This window comes from Drosophila hydei, unplaced genomic scaffold (assembly GCF_003285905.1).
Source record: "Drosophila hydei strain 15085-1641.00,03,60 unplaced genomic scaffold, DhydRS2 tig00008134-arrow-pilon, whole genome shotgun sequence".
NCBI lineage: Eukaryota > Metazoa > Arthropoda > Insecta > Diptera > Drosophilidae > Drosophila > Drosophila hydei.
In genome coordinates, this window is record NW_022045843.1 from 591,953 (window position 1) to 619,844 (window position 27,892).

The following is a 27,892-nucleotide window of genomic DNA, read 5'->3' on the forward strand; positions in this document are numbered from 1 at the left end:
TTTTATTCCCAATTGGAGTTCCGTGTGCGTCGGGCGAAAGCGGCGGACTGTGCGCGATATCAAACGTGAAATAAATGAACAAATTGATAATTAATAAGCAACAGGAGCCGATCTCCATACCGATCAGGCCCCATCAGGTAACACTAACAACAACAACGTTGCGCCGACTATTCCAATGTAATCTAAATGTGTTTTGGTGTTGCGTGTGTGTGTGTTTATTGTGATCGCTTAAAAAGGAGCTGGCACTAAGGCGAACGATAACATTTAAATAATTAAAATTAGTGTTAATTGAAATCGCATTCAACAGCAGTTCAAGCCAAGTTGGATATTTTGAAATTCAACAAAAATTAAAAAAAAAAACCAAAAACAAGCGAAACCACAAAAATAACGCGAGCTCAATTAACGGTGCTTTTCAAGCGATTCCCTTTTGGCAAAACTTCAGCGGAATTAACCGAAATCAACAACAACAATGCGAAGACCACAAAGCGAGGCGACAATTTGAATATTTGATAACGGTAATTCGATCATATAATCGCAGGAGCAAAAGCAAATGCAAAACAGGCCAACAAGCAACGAGGCGAGAAAGAGAGTGAACGAGAGAAAGAGAGGGCAAGAGAAACAATAATAATAATAATAACAACAACAAGAAAGTGTGCTGTGCAAATTACGTAGAAAGTTAAAAGCTCGCGCATTGATTCCGCTATAAACCGAAACAATTTGCCATCTGCGCTTTGCAATTATCAAAATTCAAATTCAAGTTTCACTCGAAGCCCGCACTAAAAACCAAACTTCGCACTAATGCAACTCCGAGTGCATCCGACTATGGATTGCAGCGGCCGTTCAAATAACAATATTGAACGCGATTCCGATTTGGGTGACGATTTGGTAAGCAAAAAGAATGAAAGAAAGAAAACAAAGGAAGCAGAATGACAAACGAAGCAAATATGAATAGCAAATAAAAATATAATGGCAATATATGTATATGTGTGTATGTATGTAGTTTAAAACAGTTATTTTATTGCCGTAGCAAACAGTTTTATCTAAATTAAACGATATGAAGTTAATTTGCTATTTGTTTTGTGTATAACAGTTGTGTGAATAACAGATCGTGCCATAGTGCATATCCATTCACAGTTTAGCTAAAGTTTTAGTCATATTTATCTTTAAATTATTAAATTATTTTACTTTTAATATTTTTTAAAATGTATTTTCTGATTTGGTTGATATCCAAAAAGGCATAGTTAGGGCTTCCACTAAATATTGTTATGTAAGAACTATTTATTAAATTTTTTAGATATTTTGTAATATAAAAATACTTAATTTTTTCTTGTTTTTAAATTATTAAAGACTTTTTCATTTCATATTGATACATTAAGAAAGTTCTATAAAATTTGCAGATTTGTTATATTATTGCTGTTATATCATATCCCCCAACACGGTTTTTACTGCTTTCATATAGTTCCCAATTTTTGTTTAATAATCAATTATTTGCTTAACATTTTTCAAACTCTTAATTCAAGCTTTAACGTAGAAATCTATATACTAAAAGGCTTTACTTGTGTCAGTGTTGACAAATTCGTTTTTACGGTTGACAAATAGCTGGAAAATTGAAAAACTTGGGGCACGTCAAAAGTCGGCGTAATAACAATTAGTCTTTGTATTTAGGTAGAATAGATAAAGTTGTCTATTCGAGTATACTAACTGTATGTAAGTGAAATTTAATGTTTTCTAAGAATTTGTTAGTCAAGGAGGAATTTAGAGAACGATATTATATGATACATATCGATTCTATAATATGCATATATAGATAAACTCAACACGCCTACGCTTTGTATTTCACAAAAATTAAAGTAAGCTTTCTAGCTGTTTTGCCGTCGGCGGTTTGACAGCTATCTGTCTCTCTATCTCTCTCCCACACATATTTGCTATAATATGTTAAAGCTCGGCAGGAATGACTAAAAGCTTTGTACTGCTGCATTTCTTCGGGTCCGCGAGTCTGTTTGCAGATGATTCGAAACGTAATTATAATGTTAAATTGTTGATTCAAAATTAAGCAGAGACGGCGAAGAAGCAGCGACAGCCGGAGTCTACAGTTTTTTTCTCTGTCATTTTAACCCGTTGATGTGTTCGTTTTGTTTGCTATGAAGCCGTTAAAAGGTGACATGCTAAATGGTCATACAACGCATTTATTATACACACACATACACGCACACACACACACTCTCTAAGTGCATACACACACAGGCTCATAAATACAAATAGATTCATCTGTTTCTGTGGCTGGTTTGGACCAGGCCTGCATGAACCCAGCTAGACCTAGGTGTAGCTATGCGGCCCTCCAGTGGGTATCTCGTTCACCTTTCCTCAATTGAAAGATCTCTTTCAATTCAACTCTTTGATGGCGTTCATATGTAAATAAAATGTTTAAATATTTGCATTATTTGTTAGTACCTTAAATGAATATTAAATGGGTTTTATTGCCTCTGTGAGAGTGAGTGTGTGCGTCTCTCCGAGTGTGTCTGTGTGTGTGCATAGGCACAGGTATGCTGCTCTCTTCTTCAATAAAACTCTTGTTAGGCCTCTTTTGTTTTTCTTTCATTTTTATTTCATTGTTGATAGACAGTGTGCCGCGTTGATCAACAATGAGCCAGACTTTATACACACATACTGAGTCAGATACTTGGCTATTTACATAATTTTTAATAGCTTCGACTTTTTGGCTCCTCCGAATTGCCCCTTTTGATAGCCTTGTGCAAACATTGTTCCCAGTCATCGAGTTTGCTCATCCGACCCAACTTCTACTTCTCTTCTTCTTCGTCTTCGTCTTGTTCTTCTTTGCATAAAATTCAATTGTTAATTGAACAGTTCGATCATTGCGAGGGCTGCCCATGATATATGTGGGTGTTTTCAATTAAACAGTTTGAGCTGAGGTTTGCAGGGCCCCTAATGCTGGTGTCATTCGCGCGTCCGATTTTTAATATCAAATCCTAGGGCATATTGAAAAACTGTTAAGCTGTGCAATGGCAGAGCGCAAACGAGACTCAGATTTTGGACCAAAAGTCACGATTAACGAATAATGTGGGCTGTCAAAAAGTCATAAATTCTCAAATGAAGCGAGTCCGAGTCGGAGTTGAAGTCGTGCCCCATCGTTGCTGCTGCAGCATCGACATCAACATCAACATCAACATCTCTGCGGTCGTCATTTGAGGCACACAGCTTTAATTACTTGGGTTAAACGCACAGTTTAAAATTCATTGAAGTTGGCTTGATTTTTGAATCGTTTTTAAATTAAATCAAGCAATGTGGCCAAGTGGCATGCAGCACATTCTGTGTGCGACACTTTCTGTTTGAACTCCAAAAGGAGAGAGGGCGGGCGAGAGTGGGGGGAGGTGTCCGGCGTCCGGCGTCCGGAGCAACGCGCACGTGTTCAACATCAGCGCCATTTGCTGTTCCCACATTAAATCATTGACTGTGGGAGCTGTTGCTCTGGCTGCTGTCTCTGAGCGAGTGTGTGTGTGTGAGTGTGTTTGAATCTCAGTGACGTTAACTGTTGTTTTGGTTTACAGATTCCCAACAGTTTAGCACTTGCCTGCTAGCCTCTTATCCGATGGAAAATTAGCTGACGATTCGGCGTTCCCCACAATCCCCACCAAAAACCATAATATCTTCCATGCCGGACTCAATTCTATATCTTGGGGGCATTTGTGTAACAGTGTGCGTGTGTGTGTGTGTGTGACTCTTAATGCACTCAGCGACGGCAGAGGCAACGGCAACGGCACCTGTTATAATTTGTTTGGCTTCTTGTACGCTGACAGGCAACGATTTGTATTAAATTCTTTGTTGGGCTCTCGAGGCAAGTGGCTGTGTTGCTGTTGTTGTTGTTGCATAACGATAACCCACATGGAGAGTGTGTAAAGATATTTGATTAAGTATTCGAGATCGCCGAGTAGAGCAAGTAAAATGTCGCCTTTGGGGCAAGCTTTCAAAATCAATGGCAGATGAAATTTGTTGGGGAATGGCTGGGGGTGGAGGAGAAGGTGGGAGAGCAGAGTAGTTGGCGCCATCTTGAAAATGCATTTGCTGCATTCATGTCGCGTCATCGCTGTGCATACATATATAAATATAATTTAATTTAAAAAAAATAAAAAAGAACCTCGCAAAAACACGCAAATGTCAAAGCAATAGAAGAAATAACGATAAAAAGCAATGGCGACAAATTCCAAAGCCTCTCACACCACACACACACACAGGCACACCCAATTGCAAAACAACAAAAAAAACTCATAAAAATTATGATTATTACAGTTTTGTTTAGAATGAATTTATGAATTATTTTTCAACCATAGCTAATAAAATTGTTAATTGGATTTTTCCAGCACTGGCGGCCGCTCAGCAGCTGCAGCTGCTTACGAGCCGCGATAAAGTGTAATAAACGAAACATACGCACACACATTCGCCTATAGTGCGAATACACGCACACATTCGCTGGCACATATAAAAGCTGATTATCAAAGCACTAATAAATACAGCGTCTCGCCTCGCGACGCCTTGCGAAAGGGCGTGGCTTTACTTTTTTCTTGTTGTTTTTTGCTCGCGCAAAAACGGACGCCTGACCGAAAGCTCTTGCTGGCCCGTGTAAATGCGGCGAAATTAAATGAGCGAACAAACAAATGAGAAATTGGAAAAGAACAGGCGAATTCAACACTACGTAAATGCACTGCTCTTTATAATTAAATGGGCTAAAAAATACCCAACTTGATTTAAATAAACAGAAGATTTTGAAATACTTAGTATAACTAGTACAGATAGCATACGCATTACGCTCCTTGAACTGATCAAGAAGTAATATAGCTAATGGCTTAGAATAGCGTGACAGCTTTCGTATCAAATATCAAATACAAAAAGCTTTCGCTGCGATCGACAGGCTAGCAGGCGCAGCAAGCAAGTAATAGTTGTGAGCCGTTGCTTTTGGCTGCCTCTCACCGGCTGTAATAAAACCAATTCATGTTTTTTTTTAATTATTGCCGCCTGTAATCGAAACTAGAAGGAGGCAAAGAGTTACCACCGGCAGAAACAGTCTTTGGGCCCTTTTATCCGTAGCTTTTTTAACCGGTTTCATTTTTGTTGTTGTACCTTTTACATTATTTTTATTGTTTACGCGAAATTTTCGTCTGCCTTCAGTCACACACATATACACAAAACTTGGGCGTGCGTGCAGCGCCCATATAATAGTGGGTAGGTGGTTGTTGTTGTTGTTCGTGTGTTGGAGGGGGTCGGTCAGTGGGCTCGCTCGCTTGCTCGTCCAGCCAGCGGGCAACCGGCACAGCGAAAACGCCATTATGTTTTGTTGCCCGTTTCGGTTTCAGTTTCTGTTTTGTTGTTTCCATTTTTATATTTTATTCGCTTTATTTTTTCCGCTTCGTCGCGTTGCGAGCGAATGAAATGCGCGACGCACACACACACACACATACACTGGCATTTACTCTTGCACTCGCACTCACGCTCATATTACATTCATATGTATATATGGTTGCATGTGTGTGGATATGGGCATGTATCTCACAGATACGTTTTGCATTTTAATTTTATTTTCATGCTCTTCGGCCTGCAGCGGCGTTTCCGTATCGACCACGTTGCACATGTTTTTGGTCCTGCCCTTAATATGTATATATATATATATATATATATGTATATATTTTTTGTGTACTTTTTTAACCGCCAGCTATTGCTTGTTGTTGTCGTCGTCGTCATCGTCGCAGCGCGTTGAAATAATTCGCCACGGGGTAGATGCGTAAATGAGCAATTCTTATTTATGTATGTTTGTTCGCATTTTTATTCAGTTTATTCACATATAAGAAAAAGCCGCCATTTATTACATATGCATGTGAACATGCACTTATGCATGTGCATACATACATTTCTATGTGTGTACATATGTGCGTATGTACAGCTTTTCTTAAGTGCCTACACATGTGTGTGTGCATAAAAACACATTATTTTACATACATTAAACATATTTTACGCAGTCTTTAAATTTAATTCCAGCTAAATTTAAATTAATATTCAGTTGTAATTGCAATATAATTATATATGTATAATATGTATAAATTATTATATTATTAAATATATAATATATACATATAATATATAATTTCATATTTTATTAAAATTTTTAAATTCAATTATATATTTATATTTATATGAATTGTAATATATATAAAATATTGAATTTTCTTTACAAATGATCTATGCATTATTATATAAAAATAGGCAAAAACTTATGAACTTCCATTAAAACCATCATAATTAAAAATCTTTGTCAATTCTAAATGAAATTTCTAAAGCTGCTTTCCAGGAATACAGCAAAACATAAAATAAAATGGATAATTCTACAAAATCTGACTATGAAAATAGAACGTTAATAAACTCAAGACGCCAGCACGCCCATAGAGCACTTGAACCGTATGAACATTTGGACAACTAGTTTAGAATTCAGTCTAAAAAACAAACACAGCTAGATTTGAATGAGAGGTAAAGAGAGATAGAGAGAGAGAGGGAGGGAGATGAGACAAAGATAGAGATAGAGTCTATAGGCATATGCCTGCTTTATAATCTTAATCCTTCACACAATAAACGGTTGCCTGCCTCCGCCTCTGGTAGTTAGTTGATCCTGTTTGCATGCTGCGCCCTTCACAGCTTGGCACTCGGCACTCGGCACTCGGCACTCGGCAGCGCTTTGTCACATTATGGATTTGTCGTCCTTTTGTTTTAAATTAGCACGGCATGTTGCACATGCGGTGCGGCGCTGTCCGTGCTGTCCGGCAGTCCGAGTTGCCCGCCGAGCAGGCCGCAATCCACATCATGAGCGACGCTGGATGCCAATGCCGACGGCAGCAGCAGCGGCAGCAACTCTCATACGACCCTGAGTGCTTCCGACAATTTGTCAATGCAACAATAGCAATTGTTGTTCATATCAACAGCAACAGCAACAACAACAGACAGCCAGTCAGACAACCGAAATTAACTAAAATGCATTTGTGGTCAAATGCAATGATAATAAATTAAGATAAATTATTTTCAAGCGCGTCTATCGAAAATAATGTAAACTAATTAGTGATAAAAACTGTCAGCGGCAAATAAATTGAATATTCTACCCATACGAATGCAATTTGCAGTCAGATAGTATCCACATTTGCCCCAGTCGGCTCTTTGTGCCCCCATCTTGTCAGAAATGTCGTCGTCGTCGGCGTCGCTGCCTTTGCGGTGCATTGAAAGCTATTAAAGTAAATTGCAATGAACGGGGCCCATAGCACGGACCCGAACCCGAACCCGGACCCGGTCATACCTGCCCGCAATTCGTCGTATCTCAAATGTGAGTAGTACACATGTATTGTGGGTGCACTCATTGGGTTTTCGCGGGGACTTCTGCAGCAGGTCTAATTGCGATTTAATGTCTTTTCGGCTTTCCTATGAAAGCAGCTGAGGTAAAAGTTAAAAAAGCCGATAACACCGCACGACTCTATCAATGCAGGCGGACTCCAAATTAATGGAACTAGCTTGTGCTACTAAATACTATCTGCAACTAGACAAATAACTCAATATATGTAGCTCTATCTGAGCTGGCGACACAGTTTCAAATATATTTATATATATAAATGTGTGTGTATAATAAGATCATTAGCGGCCTTTGCTTGAAATACTGTAAAACTAGCGCAGCTTATCGTCAGTTCATGATTTATGCGACAGTTGCACATAATTGCATAGAGATATTAATTTATCGGCGCTCACATAAAAGACCTCCACGATAATTACCTCCAGATATGCACGGTGTACAGAGGACACGACTTGGAGCTGCATTAGTGTTATGGAATTTAAAAAACAATTCCATAGGAAGTCTGTTTGTGGTTTTTTAAGGCAGTTCAAGTAGTAATGAAACTCCAATATATGATATATTATATATCAATTAAATACTAGACTAGTTTAGAAGAACTTAAGATCAACTTTTAGCAACTTTGTAGATCAAATATTTTTTAAATTTATTTTAAGTCGAGTCAGAAAGTGCAAAAGCTCAGCTTTATATAATAATATATCTAATATATCAATTAAAAACTAGACATGTTTTTGAGAACTTATAGACCATATCTTATGAAGTTAGTAGATCAACGAATTTTACGATCTATTTCGCGACAGTAAGGGTTGAAGCTCTAATATTACATGATAATATTAAATAATGAATAATAATAAAAGTTATCTCTTATGAAGTTAGTAGATCAACGATTTTTGTCATATAATTTAACTCGAGTCAGGAAGCGTTGAAGCTCAAATATTATATAATAATAATAAATAGTAGCATTTAAAATTTTTGAGCTGGCTTAAAAGAACTTAAGATCATTTTAAATTAAATATTTTAACAACTTTTGTTAAATTTCAATTCCAAATATTTGAAATGAATTTTGATATAGAATATTTAGTGTATAAATATCGAATATTCGCATGCTTTATATCGTGAACTCGCTTAGTTATCGATCGGCTAATGAAGTGCATCAGGCAAAGTAACAGAAAACAAAATAAATTTTGTTTTGTGTGCAACACGCAACTGCGAGGCACAAACAACATTAAAGCGGCGCAAATTCGTTGTGCATTAATTAGACATTTTATAGGTGCAACACGGCGTAAAGTGCACGCCTGCGGCAGCCACAGCCCAGCTACAATACCACAATTATTGTTTGGGCCTGGTCAACAGCAAAGGCAACAGCAAACCGCAACTAAAATGTTGCCAGCGAAGCGTCCATCGGCCTCTGAGTGCACATATTTCGCATGGATTCGATAACTTACATTAATTTGATGTACACACACAGACACACACACACACACATGTCAGTATATGCAAATATGGCTGGATGCATGTGGTAACCGCGAATTGCCAACTAACTAACCAACCCAGTGCAGCGAGCAACATCCAATGCGAGCAGCGATCAATATGCGCCAATATAAGCCACACACAAGTTGAGTAAAAGAGAGAGAGAGAGAGATAGAGAGGCAGGGAGGGAGTGAGTGGACTGAGTGAAGAGGGCGGCGCAGGCGGAGGCTGTTGCCACTAAACAGCGGCAAGAGCGAGACGTTACCATTTCATTATGCGCATCCGCGTTCGCAGCGCTGAACGAGCTCGTTCGGAATAAGAGTTTGCTTGGGTTAACCAAATGGTGTTGCCAATACTTTTTGCCACATACGCAATCGGCTATTACACTGAGAGAAATGCAAAGAAATTATTTGTTTGATCAATTGAATTGAAATGAACTGAATTCTGCAAATTAGAGTGAAGAATCAAGTGGGGCTTAGAAGAGATTTTTAAGTTGGCTTTAAATTATAACAAGTTATTAGGAAAGTTGCAATATATGTATATATATATTGTATATATGAAATTGAATCAGCGAATGTATCTATATAATATATGTAGATTAAATGCATATTATATATCTTATATTTGTTTAAGCGCTAGAAAACTAAGAAATTTTCATACTTTTACATTTTTATGCACAAATCAAATTTTTAATTTTTGATTATTTATTTCAATTATTTCATTTGAGTGAAAGAAATGCCCGTTGGCTTGATGTATATATCGATATATGTATACAATATATATAACTATATATAATACTTCATCAAAGTGTTAGCTGGAATTTCAAATGCCTTTTGATTGGCTTAAACGAGATGTTAAGCTTACGCTTACTGCTTTACTTAGATATTCGAGCTTGAAATCTTGACCTGCTTAACGTTTACTATATAATAGTTAAAAGCTAAAATATCTAGTTTCCAACTTGTCAACTAATTATATTATCCATATTATCGATAGAATTGGCACAACTATTTTTGTCAGTGTACAGCTATGCGCTGCGCACTACTAAAGGCGTTTGCGTTTTGCGCCAACTTCAAAGAATTCTTGGAACTCTAAAGCGCTGCTGCTGCTGCGAATGCCATAACCCCTAGTCCATAGCCCATAGAGCCCGGTTTGTCTATGTGTGCCTTGGTTTTGGTTGCATTTATGATTACAGCAATGCGACAACCAAGACGACAACAACGACAGCGACAACGACAACAACAGCGACAGCGATACCAGCGATAAATGTTGTATACACATATGAAAAGAGTTGCAAACTGAGATGCTGCTGATGAGCATTATAATAATAATAATGATGATGATGCTGATGATGATTATGTTGTCGTTGTTGTTGATGGACTAGCCCCGGCCTAACCTGTGCCTGCCTTGGCTTGGCTTGGCTTACATTGTGCGGGGCAGGTTACATTGTGTTTGCTGCAGCTATCGGTTGGCTGCCGCTTGAATGTGTTTAAATTGAAAATTCCCGATTTGCACACAGTCACAGATGCGCTTAATTTGCACCTCTCCAAATGCATAAAAAGCAAAGACCGGACCGCGGACATGCAGCACCACTAGCAACAGCAGCAACCAGCAACAACAGCCGGCCAAGCGTAGCGGACTTCTTGCCAGAGTCACGGCTGGCAATAGTACGCTTGAAACGTCTGTGGCCACGGATACGCCATGGATGCAGCTTGCAGCTTGCAACTTGGCCCGGCCTGGCCTGGCTACACTCGCTCTTAATAGCTTGGACCTGCGGCTGTTGTGGCTCCGACTGAGGCTCTGGCTCTGCTTGATTGCCATTACCGGCTTGCCATTGTTAATTTATTAAGTGGTTACCTTTGTTGTCGCCTCGCTGGCAATACAATTGAAATTGCTAAAACTCTGCCCTCCCCCTCCTCCTCTCCCTCTTTCTCTGTTTACGTGTTAATGTTGTCCCTCCTTGGACTTGGCCAGAACAATGAACATTTGCTAAACGCTGCCCACGCAGCTGTACGTTGGCCTGTGCCAAAGCCGCCGCAAGTTGACAAAGTGTTGAACATTCGCCCAGCACAGCGGGCGTCTAATCGCATTGATCGAGCCGATCAATGGAATTGGCCAAGATTCATTGGGCGCAATCGCTGCGGCATGTTTTGACATAAGCGCCACTATCAATTACAATGTCTGATGCACTAATTCTCTCTACCAACTGTCCTCTTCCTCCCTCCCTCTCTCTCTCTCTCTCTCTTGCAGTCCCACGGCGATCGAACGGATGACGAGATGCGCGACTGCGACTCCGTAGACGGTGAACATCATCAGCTGAGCGCCAAGGCGGCAATTGCAGCTCGACTCAGTCACACAGTCGCCGGCGGCGCTGGCCTCAACTTTGCCAGTCCAGAGCAGCAAACAGATCTGCCACTCAGGTGTGTGTGCACGTGTGTGCTTACCTTAGCCATATCCTCTCGCTATATTAAATTTCTATTCCCATTGTTATTCTTGTCTTTATGTCAGCCATCATCACCAACTGCCGCCGAATCATCCGCTTAACGCTCTGGGCAGCTTCATGGGCATCGGCGGCCTACACAGCATTCCAAATCTGCAGCACAGCGATGTGCTCGAGAAGCTCAAGATGCAAGTGCGCGACATGAAAGTGGGTCTCATGGTGAGTGTCAAAGGAATCGTAACTATATGCAGATATATATACATATATATATATAGAAATTGTGCTCTACGGCACTACTATTTTTATGAACAGAGCTGTAATAGAAAATGTGATTGGGGAAACACAGAAGTTAGTCATAAGTTGGAGACAGCCATGATATTTGGAGTAGTATCTAAAATGAATAATTGACCACAAGCTTTAATGCCTTAATGCTAATAAAGGATAGATTCAGAATCTTTTTTTTTTGTGGCCAGAATTTAATGGCAAGTTTGTTAGGCTGGGAGTCAAGTTTTTAGTGATATCTTGTTCTACGATCTGAGATTCTAATGTGCAAAATAAGTCTATATTTCCTATAGCTAGAGAAATGAGAAAAACTATGAAAAGTATGACGTAGGCAGCGCCATCTTACCTCTGATATGATTCATTGAAGTCTCAAGTTGTTACAAATGAAGATAGTCAAAGTTGGCTCAGATGATTTAGACCCGAAATACTCTGTTTTCAGTAAGTTGGTAACTTTTTAATTTCATTGATTTCTTTATATATTTCTATGCCAAAAGAGCTAAAAAGTCAACGCAATTAATAAGCTACTATTTACTTTTGAAACAATTTCATTTTTCAAGGTGAGATATTAGATGGATAAACAGACAGACGTCAGCTAGCTTTGTCTACTTAATCGAATCTGCTGCAGCTTTGTTCATAAAAATAGTAGTGCGACTGAGCATTAGAAAACAAAATTTCATGACAAATACAATATTTTGTGAACACTTTAAAACGAATATTCAAATCAGCATATTTCTTATTAAATTTGATGAAAAATTATAATCGCTTAATAAGGAAAAACACCTATTTAACATTAACCTACTTCATGTATTATGTTTTATATGTATTGTTGGGTTTACTACTTAGATGAAAGTCCATTATTTTTTATTATGGCTCGGCAGCTGCGTGGCAATTAATCGATAAGTTTCTAGCAGCGCTTTAGAGGAATTGAGTGCCACGCCTATTAAACTGGCCTGACGTCGATATATACTAGATAGATACATTAACTTAGCTACTTTTATATGCCGTTAACAATATGATAATTGATATTGGTTACACAACATTTGCTATAAACAAAAATTTAATTTAAACCTGCCCAAACTTTCTATAAGCAAAAACTAATTTTTGTTAATGAATATAAAAATTCTTTAGACTCTGGAAAATGATTAGATAGAAAACCAATGACAGCAGAATAAATATATATATATATATATATATATATATATATATATATATATATATATATATATATATATATAGCGAACAGATATGACTGCAGCTCATACTAAGAAATGCAAGATTTCACTTGAAGATTTGATATTTTACAAAGTTTCATATAGCTATTAAAGCTATGATAATTGCTAATTAAAAGCAGTTGAAATGTTTTCTTTAATTGTTTTTCACATTAATTTTTTATGAAGCGAATTAAGGCACAACCAGCTAAAGAAGTGGGGAAAACACCTCACAACAATTTGATATATATAGAAATTGTCATTGAATTTTATATAAAATAATTTCCAATTAAATCAAAATTTATATCAAATTGTGTGATTTGGAATTTAAATCGTAGAATTCATATAAAAATAATATTTCAATAAATAATTCATTTCGATTCGATATGGGGGTAAAGATGAGTTTCTGCATTAATCCTTGGCTACAATTCATTTCGTTTGCCTTGCAGGAACAGGACTATGCGGCGGCGGCACATGCAGCTGCCTTTGGGGCCAATATGCTGCCCACAACCATAAGCTCGGCCTTTCCGCTGGCCCACAATTCGGTGGCAGCCGCTGCGGCAGCTGCATCCTTTGGCCATGCGGCAAGTGCAACGGCCAGCAATGGCGCCAGCTACAATGGAGGCGTCGCTGCCGCCAGCGGAGGAGCTCTAGCAGCTGGCAACAATAATACAGGTGGCACAGGTGGAGGCAATAGCGGCAGCAGCGCCGTTGCCAATGCACCAGGCACTGCTGGCAACAACAACAATAACAACAGCAGCAACAACAACAACAACAATGCAGGCAATGGACATCCCTTTTCGTTTGCATCGCCGACAGCGCCAAGCGCCAAAGAAGGTTGGTATGGGGCTGTGGATTAGTCGGTGTTTAAACTGTTGAACTCAGCGCGTCATTTTGCAGCTAATTCCGCATCAAATTCATCGACGTCCAGCGAGGCATCCAATTCATCGCAGCAGAATAATGGCTGGAGCTTTGAAGAGCAGTACAAACAAGTCAGACAGGTTAGTGTTAGTCAATTTAATCTCTTTGCAAACAAGCCAAGCTAAGCCAAGCCAACAACAACGGCAATGGCAACGGCAACGGCAACTAAAGCGTCTAGGGGAGATACGGAGCAGCGGCTGGCCGGGTCCAGCCGTTTAGGCAAACTATCAATTAACGGCTAATAGCCAAGATCTTGAACCAGTTGCCTTTCCGTTAAGATGAGTCGCTCTCTATGTGTGCGTGTGTGTGTGTGCGTCTCAGTTACGAGTGCAGCCGGGGGATGCGCCAAGTTTTGATCTCGTTTTGACGCTTCGCCCCGAAGCTGTTCACATGCAATAAAGAGTTCCGGTTTGCTGCAATTGAGCAATTAATGCTCACATCTTGAGCACACTAATTTGGTGAGAAAAGAGCCAGTTTTTCCATCGTCTTTTGCTCTCTTTGGTGCTTTGATGCTGGGCGGTCCACAAGTGCCCAGAAGTGTTGTGTTAGCTTGGGCCTAGACGCCTCAATTTCTACACGCATGGCTGCAGAGCCAGCGTGAAATTTGTGGCAGAAGTGAACAATCGAGTAATTAAAATACAAATACTTGCTCTACTCTGGCACTCGGTTGCCAAATTGTTGCGCCGTGTCGTGTGAACCACAACAGCTTTTGCCGCTGGCCATAAAAACTAAACTTCGATTAACGTGCGCTCGGACAGCCGAATGGCCAGGCGCATCGCGTACACCCTCTCGAGCCGACTCGCTGGCAATTCATCAAACAGCCCGCATTCTCTATGCACTATAAAAACTTTGACCCTTACACACATAAAGATACAAATGTATCTCTGTCTGTGTGTGTGCTTCACGCTTAACACCTTCCGCGGCAGACTGCGCGATTGCTGCAAACCGGCTTAGTCAAGCAGCCAACGCCTACCAGCTGCGTGGCTCTGCTGCTCTCTGGTAGGTGTTGGGCCCCTTTCTTAGTTGCCTAATCCCTTGCGAGCAGCTACAGTTTGATGCGGCCACAAAATGGCGGCTTTCATTAATTGTGAAAATGCGGCCGCTGCTCAAAACGATAATTATGTTAATTGAGTGAGTAGCTGCTGCTGCTGCGCGTATGAAAAGCCATTTTGAATTTGTCTGCCTCGTGAGATGCCAAAAAAGAAAATCGTTCTACAGCAGGCGAGTGCCGGGGGAACTGCGACTGCCGCCCCAAACACCACTCGACGTCATCGTCATCGTCGTTGTCAGACCAACTATTCATCCATCTATCCATCCATCCATCCATCCATCCATCTATTCCGCTCTTCATCCAAGCGTCGTCCATTGCAGACGAAGACGAAATATTATTTTGGTATTTTTTTCCTCGTTTCTATATGATTTAGTTATATATATATATATATTTACATATATGTATATACATATATACATATATATATGTATATATAGTTGGCTTGCTCTCATTAATCAATGTCAATTATCTGTACATACTGAATAATTATGTTTAATTATAGACCCCAAAGCATTTTCCAATATTATTTTATTTTATCATACGAACATTTCCTTTGTGTACATATATATATCTATATATATATATACGTGCGATTTCTGGATTATGAAACTGTTGCGCACTTTTGGCCATTATTCAGTGTTAATAATTATAAATTCTATTGCCGATTTGTACAAAAGGCAATGAAATTTGTTATATTATTGCCAGCGAACGTTCTAAAATAATTAACACAAATACAAAATTAATTATTGCCGCAGGCAACTCTTGCAAATTAGTTCACTTTGTTTTTTATAACTTGCACTTTATTGTCCATTTCGAAAATCGATTTATTTGCCCGCTGAAGACCGACCATACGTCAATATAATTCCCTTTTATTTCGACCTTTTTGGCAATACGGCAAAAGTTTTCATTATAACTTTTTATCGCATTGAAGTTGGGCTTCCAATGCTCGTCGTGCACGGCGAGAGAAGAGTCGGGTATATGCGGTTGGTGTAATGTGTGTCTGGACTGTTCTAGGGAATTTAAACTAGGAATGTCTAGTCGGTGATAGTCTGGTCTTATAAAATGTAAAGATATGTGTGCATGGGGAATGAAATAATAATATATCTGTAAGGAATGGAAAACTATATATAAATGGGTATGAGAAAATTCTATATACCTGGAATAGTAGTATAGCTGAAATGCTATTAAGTTGGTAGACTTTGGAATTTAGAACGTCTACTCTTTGCTGACAAAAATGTCATTGTGCATAGTGCTAGAGACTTGAAATTTAGTAACTATACTAGCTAACATCCTCTTTAAGATGAAGTTAAGTTTTTCCCAATGCTTATTAATACAGCTGATATAGTAATATATTAGAAATGCTCCTATTCAAGTTGCTAGAGACTTGATAATTGTGACATATACTCGCTGATACCATCGTCTTCCCACTAGGCGCATTAAAAATTAGAAAATACTAGATCTGATATAGCAGAAATACCGTTAATCCTAGTGCTAGAGATTTGAAAATTAAAGTTTATACTCAAGTAGAGAAATCAAGAGCAAAACATTGGCTCTAAACATAAATTGGAGGCGCGGCAGATTCTTCTTTTGAGACTTTAACATACTTAACTTATTCATTTATCAATTTTTGCAACTCGAACGGGTATTCAGCAGTCAGTCAGCTGGACAGCAACTTTCTTCATGGTTTTCTTTTGCAAATCACTTAATATTATTCACCCAGGAATCTTATTTATTCAATTCAATCAGCTGCATTAATCATTGGTATTTTTCAACTTTGAATTGTTTTTAATCAGTAAGCACTGTACTTGAAGAAGTGCTTAAATCAACAAAGGCAAAAATATAAAAACAAAAAATAAGCAATGAAACCTCAACGAATTTCAGTTAATTAAAATGAGCAAAACAAAAATCTGGTCAACAGATTTTCAATAACGAGTGTGAAATTCTTAAATAAATATGTGTACAAGATACACACACGTCGCTGCATGTGTGTGTGTGTGCGTGTGTGTGTGTAATGAGCATGTGTAAATGAAACTGGACAAATTATGAGCAGATCGAACGAGGCAACGCACAGCAAAGAGAAACATGCAACGAGATCTTGTCATATAATTTTTAGTAGCATTTCCATTTGGAGACCTTGCACTTTCCATGCTGATAGTTATAAATTATACACACACACACACTCGCACACACACACATGCACATTAACACATACTTCGATCTGGCGAAACGCATTTGACAATTCCCAGAATCAAGGATTCAAATTTCAAGCACACATTTTTAGGTACTAGCGACAAATAAGTGAGATTATTTTTATAACCGAACCCCGGGCGGAGTGTCTGTGTGTGTGCCATGTGTCCGCAACAAGATCAGCAACAACAACAACAGCAGCAGCAGCAGCAGTTACATGTGTCTAGTTATAAAAACGATTATGATTGGTCTAGAACTTCTGTTAGGGTATTTTATTGTTTTATTGCCAAAGACTAGGCGGATTTGTGAACTTGACCTGCGCTTGCGGCTGCTGCTGCTGCTGCTGCTGTGATGCAAGCCCAAAAGCGATTTCCAGGACTCGGAACATGGATTTGGACAAGGGTTGCCCGGGCAGGCTCTTCCCAATAACCCAAAGCGGACTTCATTTTTATTAGGTACATATTAATAATGCACACAGATACGGCAGGCAGACGCGGCCACAGGCGCACATAGATACACGCACATGCACACACACACACACACGCACGCACATGCGACGTCAGCGTCGATTGCTGCACTCGACGGCACATTCAATATTTTTAGTTGATAAACGACCTTTGATGGCGTTGCATCGTCGCGTTGATCAATCGATGTGGCTGCAACCTGCGTGAAAGATATTTCGACTTGATCAAATAGCAAATAGACAAAAACTGTTGAGCATTTCATGTTGCAAGTGCAACAAGTTTTCAATTAACCAAAAAGTGAAAAGTGAAAAGTGTTTTCGTGTGTGCCAACATGCTCATCTCGGAGGATCAAATACAGGAGGTAGTCAACAACAACAACAACACGAGCAACAAATCTGATCATAAATTATGAATATGGCCAATACATAGGCATTAAAAGCAGCCAAAACTTTAATTAAAAAATCCAAAAAAAAAACAGAAAAAAATAAATAAATAACAAATTTTTTTTGCCGCTGTTTGGCCACAAACTCGTCAAAAAGCATTAAACGTAAGAGCTTCAAGTTGGGCTTCAATCAATTTCTGTAGCCGGCACAAAGCGAAATATAAGAAATACGCATACTTCAATATATATATATATATATTTATGTGTGTATATGTGTGTATATATGTGTATCTGTATAGCTCTTGTGGGCGTCGTGCATCATAAAAAACAGCCAGCCAGTCGAAATTGTGAGTTGTGTGTTGCAGTTGCATTCGCTGAATCCGAAGCTTCAACTTTGCAGTTGGAGGCAATGGCAATGAATCGGCGCTGGCAACTCGTCAGCCTCAGTCTGACTTCGACTTCGACTTCGACTTCGACTCTGACTCTGAGTCAGACTGAGCGTCAGCTGCAGCTTCTCCAGTGAGAAGATGTTGCTGCGGCCACAGTCGTCTTTTAAATCATTTATGCGAGTGGGGAAGCGAGGCAGTTCATCATCATTCGCATTGACTTAGAATGTGCACCCAAAGCCAGACAGAGGCAGCAACAAAGCTCCAGCCAGAGCCTTTGCCTGTGCCTGTGCCTTAGCCTCAGCCTCAGCAGTAGGCGGAAAGTATGATGAATTCCAAATTTGATGAGTTCACTCAGATGTTGTCATTAATTTTATACACACACACACAGACACACATGCACACGTGTGTTTTAGCTAGTCTCTGATAATTTAACTAAGAAACAAAACATTGGGCCAAAGGAGCTACGCTGGCAAATGGGTTAAAGGTCAGAGTGTGCGCCTGCGGAGCCATGAAGTGCAGCAAAAATAAGGAAATAAAAATAAAAGACAAATGAATAATCACGAATACGAACGAAAGGCAACGAATACTTAGATGAATAGATGAATAGGGGACTGTGGAAGCTAGATTGAAAGAGACTTGGTGCAGAGACAGATTAATGATAATATTATATGTAATAATAATATTATATAAAGAAGGAATACTTTTGCTTAAGAAACTATAACTCGTCAAGAGCTGATCAAATATAAATAATACTATTATAAACCCAGACACGATCTCAAACCAATCTCTCAACTACTCTTTATATAAAGAGCTCAGCTCATTTCTTGCCTCGCCCTACTCATTCAAGTTGCATATAAACTAAATACATAAGTACTATATACAGAGATTCTCATCTTTATCACCTAATTATGAATTGTGCCAGGCCACTCACTCAAGCCTTGCCCTTTTTAATGCTCATTGGGGTGCTTCACACGTTTTGCCGTTGTGTTCGTAAACGTTTGCAACCCCCAGTGAGAGTGAGTGAGTCGAAACGAGAGAGGGAGCGAGAGCTAGGGTCGATTCATGTCACGGCGTCTATTGTCTGTTAACCAACACCGACGAGCTGTGCAGCAACAAAACAAGTAAACAACACTGCCACACAATAGAATAGCGTGTGGCAACCATTTTGTGCCAATCCATTGGCCCACAAGTCAAGTATTTGAGCCCCTATTATTGTTCATTTATTGTTAGCGTGCTACATATGTTTGTATATCGGGGAAATAATAATAACAATAATGGATTGTGTTTATGATTATAATGAACAATGCTACGAATAGTTTGCGTAATAATTATAATGCTAATGATAATTAGTATGCTCATGATGATTATGTTTATAATTATAAATATGAATCTATTAATGGGAATGGCAATGACTGATGGTCATGACAATGATAATGATAATGATGATGATAATGATAATGATAATGATAATGATAATAATGATAATGATAATGATAATGATAATGATAATGATGATAATGATAATGATAATTATAATGATAATGATAATGATAATAATAATAATAATAATAATAATAATAATAATAATATTAATAATAATAATAATGATGATAATGATTATCATTATCATAATGCTAATTGCTGTAATTATGATTATAAATATGATCATGAATATAATTCTGAATATAATAGGATTAATGATAATGCTAATGAATATGTTAATGGTAATGATAATGATGATAATAATAATTATCATAATGATTATTATATTATAATTATAATTATGATTGTAAACACAATTCCGATTCTAATAGGACTAATGATAATGCTAATGAATATGTTAATGATAATGATAATGATGATGATAATAATTATGTTTATGATAATGATTACAATTATGATTATGAACATAATTATTATTGTAATAGGACTAATGGTAATGCTAATGAAAAAGCTAATGCTAATGACAATGACAATAATAATGAAATGATTATAAACGGCTAAAGACTTTAATTATAAATGATTGGTGCAATATTAATGAAACAAAACTCACACTAATGATAATCAGAAACCTACATGCACTCATAATAATAATAATGCTAATAGCAATGATAATAATTAATTTTTCTTGTTCTACTTCGCAGCTCTATGAAATCAATGATGATCCCAAGCGCAAGGAGTTTCTCGATGATTTGTTTTCGTTTATGCAAAAGCGCGGTAAGTTCAGCTAGCAGCTCTATTTGGGCATGCGGCATGCGGCATGGGGCAGGGGGGCAGGGACACTTGAACAACACTTGACGCTCTCTGCTGATCGGGCCGATGGGGCTGCACTTGCATTTGCATTTGCATTTGCTGACTCAGCTAAGCAAGTTTGAAGTGTTTGCGCTTCGGACGGACTCAAATTATGTTAATTGAATAAATTTCTCGGCACTTTGCCGTTTGATTTGTCGCTCGGCTCTGCGCGTGCATTAAAATATGCAGAAATTTCTACCGAACGCCAGAGAAATCATCAAAATGATGCCGCACTTTTGTCGCTTTGTCGTTTTGTCACTCCAAATTACAGTCAAAGAAACGCAACGTCGCAACATCGCTACGTTGTGACGCTTCAAGAACACTTCGAGGCAGCGTCCAAGTGTGGTGGGGGCGGGGCGGGGTGTTAGGGCTGTCGCTTATGAGTACTTAAATGTTACACTGAAAAAATTACGACTATTTTTAAATGGCAACATGAAAATTTCGTCATTAATAACATTAACAATTGCCCAAATGACTGGGCGAGCATGTGGCATGCAACGCTGCACAACATTGGCCCACAACAAATGCCACTTCCTGTCACACACACGCGCACAGGTCCTCGCTGCTGGCCAGTCACAGCAAGCGATAGCAAACTGAAGTATTTGCGCGTTGCAGAGTGCATTAAATTTGTTGATATTTGCCTTTGCGACATGCATAGCAAAAATATTGTGCAAAGAAAAAGCCACATGCATGTGTGTGTGTGTGTGTGTGTGTGTGTGAGTGTGTGTGTTGCCTTATAAACATGCTAATGCTTAAGCTCGACTTGCAACATGTTGCCACAAAGCTAAAATTGCATTTGTTTTTTTGTATTTATTTTATCTATTTCACACACACACACACACTCTCTCTCTCTCTCTCTCTCTCTCTCTTTCACTCTCACATACTCATGCTTAGCTGGCATACAGATCTGCCCAACAACTTGACAACTTAATGGATTTTAATCTGTCACTTGCGTTCAAGTTTTGACATATGTGTGTGCAGGCGCACAGTGACTGCGCCTGTGACTGTGACTGTGACTGTGACTCTGACTGCGACTGCCTGTCTAGAGTGTCGCCCTCAGTTGGTAGCAGCGCCGAAAATGCGCGGCGCACACACTTCTGTAGCTCCGTCCATAACTATATTTATATCTGCTCCGATATTGTACAATTGTACAACTAACCGTATAACGGAAATTATGCTGAAAAAATATATAAACTAAATACGCTGCGCGTTCGCCTCGGCATTTGCGTCCCTGTGTAGCTAGCTGGTGGGGCGCGTGTGTGTTTGTGCAGCGAAGAGCGGCGCAATTCTTAATTAAAAGACGTCAATCACTTATCAACCGGGCGCGCTATTTCTGTAGATATTTCTCAGTGCTCGGCTGACAGACCCTTCCCACTGGGATCGGTCCAAACGAATATCACAAAAACACAAATTCAACGCCCGCCAAGCAACCCAACTAAATCAGCTGTCAGGCGGGGCGACTAGGTGCGTTATGATTTCAGACTCTATCAAATTTCTCTAGATTCCATTAAAATGCCATGACATCTAAGAAAACAATGCATAAAAATAAATAAATACAGTTTAGAGCGCTCATCGCTCGTCGCTCAAATAGTTTTAACTTGTTTACATTTGCTTTAAACTGCTTTGGGCTTTGGCCAATCGTTGAATCATGCAAAATCAAAGGAAAACACAATTCCTATTGAGGACTTGGACTTGGACTTTCATTCGATTAAAAGAATGTATAAATATTATAAGAATAATAATAATAATAATAATAATGATAATGTTAATTCGAACATGTTGCAACATGTGCGTGTTAGTGCCACTCGAGATCGACAAGTTGCAAGTTGGCAGCCGGAGGCGACCTTTGCGATTTGTTTGAACATTTCTGGATGGGTTTAATGATCGCTGTGCGACTGGAGCAAAGTTAATCATTAAATTGCCATTGATTGTGTTTTTTTTTTGTTGTTGTTGCTTTTGTGGCTCGTGCAGTGATCCAAATGATCGCAGCATCACAATCGAAGCAGCTCCACACCTCCCCTGGCCTGGTCCTTAGCCTCGGACCACAAAATAAATCGTTCGATTTACTCGTTTCTTTCTGTATTTCGTTTTATTTTTTTTGTTTTTGTGATATGCAATCATCGTTGGCCCCTCTCGCATCGCCGCGCCTCGCCTCACATTTGTTTATATGCATAAAAAACAAAAACGTATTTTCATTCAATCAACACGTCCATCAACGAGTTTGATTGATTCCTTCGGGCTCATAAAAAGTCGAGAGGCTGCAGGCCCAGGCCCAGGCACTGGCGCAAACTATAACTCTCTGGCAGCAGCAGCAGCAGCAGCAGCGAGCAGCATTAAATGATATTCAACAAAATTGTATTTGTATCGTTTGAGATGAAAGAGGGAACGGGGCTCACTACACAGCATCACTATACAAAATCAAGTTACTCACGTACAGCAATTATGCAAGTTGATTTGATTTTTATATGCGCCACTGCGCTACACTAGTGAGGTCCATCAACATGAGAGGTGAGCTTGCACTTGCATGTGAAGTTAAGAAGTTGAGTGGTGACTTCATTTGATAGAGACTAAATTAAATTATGTAAAGCTTTCTGAGATCTGGAAACAGAGCTCATCTGGATTATAGAAAATATTTGACATACTCAGTAGAAACTGTTATATCAATACATTATATATACATTTATATATACTCTTTACTTTACTTAGCGCCTTTCTATGTGATTTTCATAAACTCAAGATATTTGATTATAAACATGAAGCTTTCGACTTGAATGTATCGTAATTCAAGCATAAGTCATAGCATAGAGACTATTCCTTATGTAATATAACGATGTATAAGTGCATAAATGTAATATATATATATATATATAATATAATATAACTATATGTTATATAGACTAAATGTAGCTATATAAAGTCTTACTCAGTTGTGTATTCTAACTGAACTATTGAAGCTTTATTATTTGTACACTTAGCAGATGCTGCCTTGTGTTAGGGATATGCATTGGCAACACTTGAAAATATACTTCTGTATTCTGCTCAGTTTATTGCCTTTCTATGCGATTTTCATAGCAAATACAATATGCTTAAATAATGAAACAATGTGGCTAAAGACAAGTCAGTAACTGTGAAGCGTAAAGCAAAGAGTTAGGAATACAGAGACTAATACAAAAAGGCTTCAAACAGAGATATAAAAGATAGAGCCTACAAAAAATAGCTATATTATTAAATACATATATAAAATTTGAGAAAGTCTTAGCAAAGGTATCACTGCTCTATATAAATTAATTGAGCTCATTCAGTGCAGGAGATTTGAGGTGCAGCTATGCCTGAAGTCGCTGCTGCTGTTTGCTTTTTTACTCTTTGGGACGCATCCAAACAAATTGAAATGGGCAGGCAGGCAAATGGGTGTGGGGCGTGGCAAGTGAAAATCGAATAATACGATTCCAATGAGAAATAGAACTGAGCTGATGCCAAAGATGATGATGATTAGCCGCCATAAACACATATCGACATATGTACAAACATGTGTATGCCGGCAACATTTTGGATTTATTTATGTTTTTATCGGCGCACGGGCACACAGAGAGAGAGAGAGCTCTGCACTTGGGAGTTGTTGTTGGCAACTAGTGTTAATTGCCCCCTGGCCGAACGTGCGAGAGAGGGCGTGGGCCCAGCGCAGATACAATGCGATAAATCTGTTTTATGGCATCTTCTAATCGTGTTTTGCTTGCTGGTGCATTTAACAAGCGCATTAGAAAACATTTACATGCCACAAGTGGAAGTTTTATGGGGCAAACAAAGCGCATTGCTAATTTTCAGTTGCAATCGATTTATATCTGAATCTGTATCTGTATCTGCAGCTGTATTTATATCTGTATCTGTATATGTATTTATATCTGTATCTGTTCTCATTCCTCAACAGGCACGCCCATCAATCGGCTGCCCATCATGGCCAAATCGGTGCTGGATCTGTATGAGCTATATAATCTGGTGATAGCACGCGGCGGCCTCGTCGACGTCATCAACAAGAAGCTCTGGCAGGAGATTATCAAGGGACTGCATCTGCCGTCGAGCATCACCAGTGCCGCGTTCACGCTGCGTACCCAGTAAGTAGTCAGAGTAACTGCAGTTCGCATAGAACGCCAATCGACACCTGCCCGAGAACTATGCGCTGCTCAAACAGAGGCAAATGCTGGCGAGCAAATAGAGAACGGAACAATCAAACATCGGCAAACCGATCAAGGGGTCTATCGATCAGCTCGACTCGCCAGTTGCCTGTGGCTTGTTGCCTGTTGCCAGTGGCCTGTTGCCTGTTGCATGTTGCTCTGCTGCTCCTCTGTTTGTTCATGCGTCCGTCACGTTTCATATTTACACGATAATTCAATATAAACGTGAATGCGACAGGACTGCGACGACGATGTGTTTTACTTGCACTCGATGCATGTTTGCTGCGCCTATTAATAATTTTATGCATCTTTCAGATACATGAAGTATTTGTACCCGTACGAGTGCGAGAAGAAGAACCTGAGCACACCGGCCGAGCTGCAGGCGGCCATCGATGGCAATCGACGCGAAGGACGTCGCTCCAGCTACGGCCAATACGAGGCAATGCACAATCAGATGCCGCTGGTAAGAGCTGACCCCAACTCCTCCCACCCCCCGTCACCATCCTCGCTTTTCTTTGAGCTCCAATAATCAACGCATTTGCCTCTGCAGACACCCATTTCGCGCGCTCCGCTGCCCGGTGGCATGCAGCAGATGTCGCCATTGGCACTGGTCACACACGCCGCGGCGGCCAACAATCAGCAGGCGCAGGCAGCGGCAGCAGCCGCCGCAGCGCACCGCCGACTGATGGGCGGACCGGCGTTTGGCCAGATGCCCAATCTGGTGACGCAGGAGATCGAGAATCGCATGATGGAGTATCTGCAGCTAATACAGGCCAAGAAGGAACAGAGCGCTGGTCCTGTGCTGGCTGCCACACACAATCACCAGCAGCAGCAGCAGCAACAGCATCAACAGCAGCAGCAGCAACAGTCGCTGCATCATCATCAGCAGCAGCAGCAACAGCAGCAGCGACAGCGCTCCCAGAGCCCAGAGCTGAGCACGCGCGATGCGTTGAGTGCACAGGTGGCGCTTTGGCACATGTATCACAATAGCAGTCCAAACGGCTCGGCGCACACCTCCCCACAGCAACGGTAAGTGTTATACGCAGCTGTTATATCCACGGCCTAGCATAGACATGCTCCATTTTAGCTTAGCTCAGACACTAACCAGCGAGCTTTTCGCTTTACATTCTGCACACTTTAGCGAAGCCTTGAACCTGTCCGATTCGCCGCCAACTCTGAATCTGAATCACATAAAACGTGAACGTGAACGCGATCCTACGCCGGAGCCGACGGATCATGATGAGGCACCGCATCAACCGCCGCCAGCGAAACGCGTGGGCAGCGGTCTGATGCCACCCGGTTTTCCCGCAAACTTCTACTTGAATCCACACAACATGGCCGCTGTGGCAGCCGCCGCTGGCTTCCATCACCAGGCGAACAGCAACAGCCATCATCATCTGCATCAGCAGCAGCAGCAACAGGACGCAGCGTCCGACGGCGAGCCAGAGGATGACTATGGCAATGCAGAGCACAATACCACCGGCAATTCCTCGTCTATGCACGACGACAGCGAGCCACAGCAGCTGAATGGCCATCACGACGACCATCACCACCACCATCATCATCATCATCATCAGAATCATCTGGACAAATCGGATGACTCGGCCATTGAGAACTCACCCAGCACTTCCACCACAGCGTCAGCATCGGGCGGTCATCGTCACAGCTCGCCGGTCTCCACCAAGAAGAAGAGCGGAGCCAGCAAGGCGCAGTCCAGCCCCAAGGACACGCAGCACGACAACTGCACAGCCGGCGGCAGCAGCGCGGCCATAAGCGGGGGAGGAGGCGTCAAGCTAAATCCCCTCGAGACACTCAGCCTGCTGTCGGGCATGCAGTTTCAAGTGGCACGCAATGGTAAGCAATCCAATTAGGAGCGTTCGTTCCCAATCTAATCATTCATCCGCTACTGCACAGGCACCGGCGCAAATGGCGAGCAGCAGTTGATTGTCAATCTGGAGCTGAATGGCATTAAGTACTCGGGCGTGCTGGTGGCCAATACAGGCGGGTCAGAGCGTCACGACGACCCCGACCCAGACAGCGAAGCAGTTGCGCCCGCTGCAGCCCTGGAAGGAGGCGAGGAGCCAGCGCCCGAGGAGGCCAACACTGCGACTGCACACGAGAGCAGCCAGGAAGTTAGCCAGAATGAGGCAAACGACGAGGAGACGCAGCAACAGCAGCAGCAGCCACAGCCAACTGAAGACATTGTCAATGGAGGCAGTGGGGGCGTGGGCGTAGGCTTAGGTGTGGGTGTGGGTGTGGGTGTGGGGTCGCTGTTAAAAGATGCTGTAGCCAGTTCGTAAAGTGCGAGTGGTCAAGGAAACCGTATAAAAACGAAACGAAATAGGAATACCAAAGTCATATTTTTCAGAAAAATAAAAAACAGACACACACACGCACACACGCAGCATAATCCAATGTAAATACACACACACCACACACACACAGACAGAGAGTTAGGTTGTTGTGTGAGCAGCGAGTGTGTTAGGCTTAGCAGCGAGCAAGTGAATGATGTGTGTGAACTCGTTAGCCTGGCTAAGACAAAAGTGCATCCACATAGCAGTTACGCCCACGCGCCCATTATGAAACCACACACACACACATATATATATAGTTATATATGCATATATACGATATATCGATTAGTATGTTCATTTTCCACACTTTGCATAAAAGACAAGCTTGCGAGCATTGTATTTATTTATAGGCCCTAGTTATATAAGCAGCTACAACAATAACAACAACAAGAACAACAAGAACAGCAAGAGAAGCGCAGATAAAAGCTTAATAATACTTTTGATTAGTTGTTAGGGTGCCCAAGGTTACACGCAACACAAAACCCCAGCCCCCGCCCTGGCTTAGAAGAACTCGTTTAAGAGAGCAAAAATTCGTTTCAGCTTTGCTCTTGTTTTTTTTAATTATTTTAAATTGTGTTAGGCTGCAAAGCTTGTGTACATATCAATAAATGCTATGTAGTAGTAAATATCTCTCTATATACATTAATATATATATATGTATACCTTATCTTTATATAATTCTAAGTGAGCATTCACACACACACACACATTTGCATTTTGACCATATAAACCATAGACCATAGACCGTAGTATATAGACATAAATACGATTATGAGCCTAAAGCATAAAGCATATAGACACACACACACACACACACACACACACATGCATATAAAGTAATTATATTGATATAAAATAAAATATAAAAAAAACTGTTTGCGCATTGGCACTCCATA

The 27,892-nt window shown here is 40.3% G+C and overlaps 1 protein-coding gene across 2 annotated transcripts; it reads left to right on the top strand.

The window, feature by feature from the left end:
* On the top strand, positions 1-27,854 carry LOC111603814 (protein dead ringer). Of its 2 annotated transcripts, none has more exons than XM_023321569.2 (11): positions 1-885; positions 11,108-11,277; positions 11,366-11,516; positions 13,237-13,624; positions 13,673-13,788; positions 20,326-20,398; positions 24,399-24,582; positions 24,958-25,105; positions 25,193-25,671; positions 25,784-26,496; positions 26,557-27,854. In XM_023321569.2, exons 1-11 carry the CDS (start codon positions 799-801, stop codon positions 26,940-26,942), a joined length of 2,895 nt encoding a protein of 964 aa, XP_023177337.2. In that variant the 5' UTR covers positions 1-798; the 3' UTR covers positions 26,943-27,854. The 2 variants fall into 2 exon arrangements, with proteins under 2 accessions (XP_023177337.2, XP_023177339.2); XM_023321571.2 differs by having other exon boundaries at positions 13,688-13,788.
* Positions 27,855-27,892: the final 38 nt, after the last annotated feature.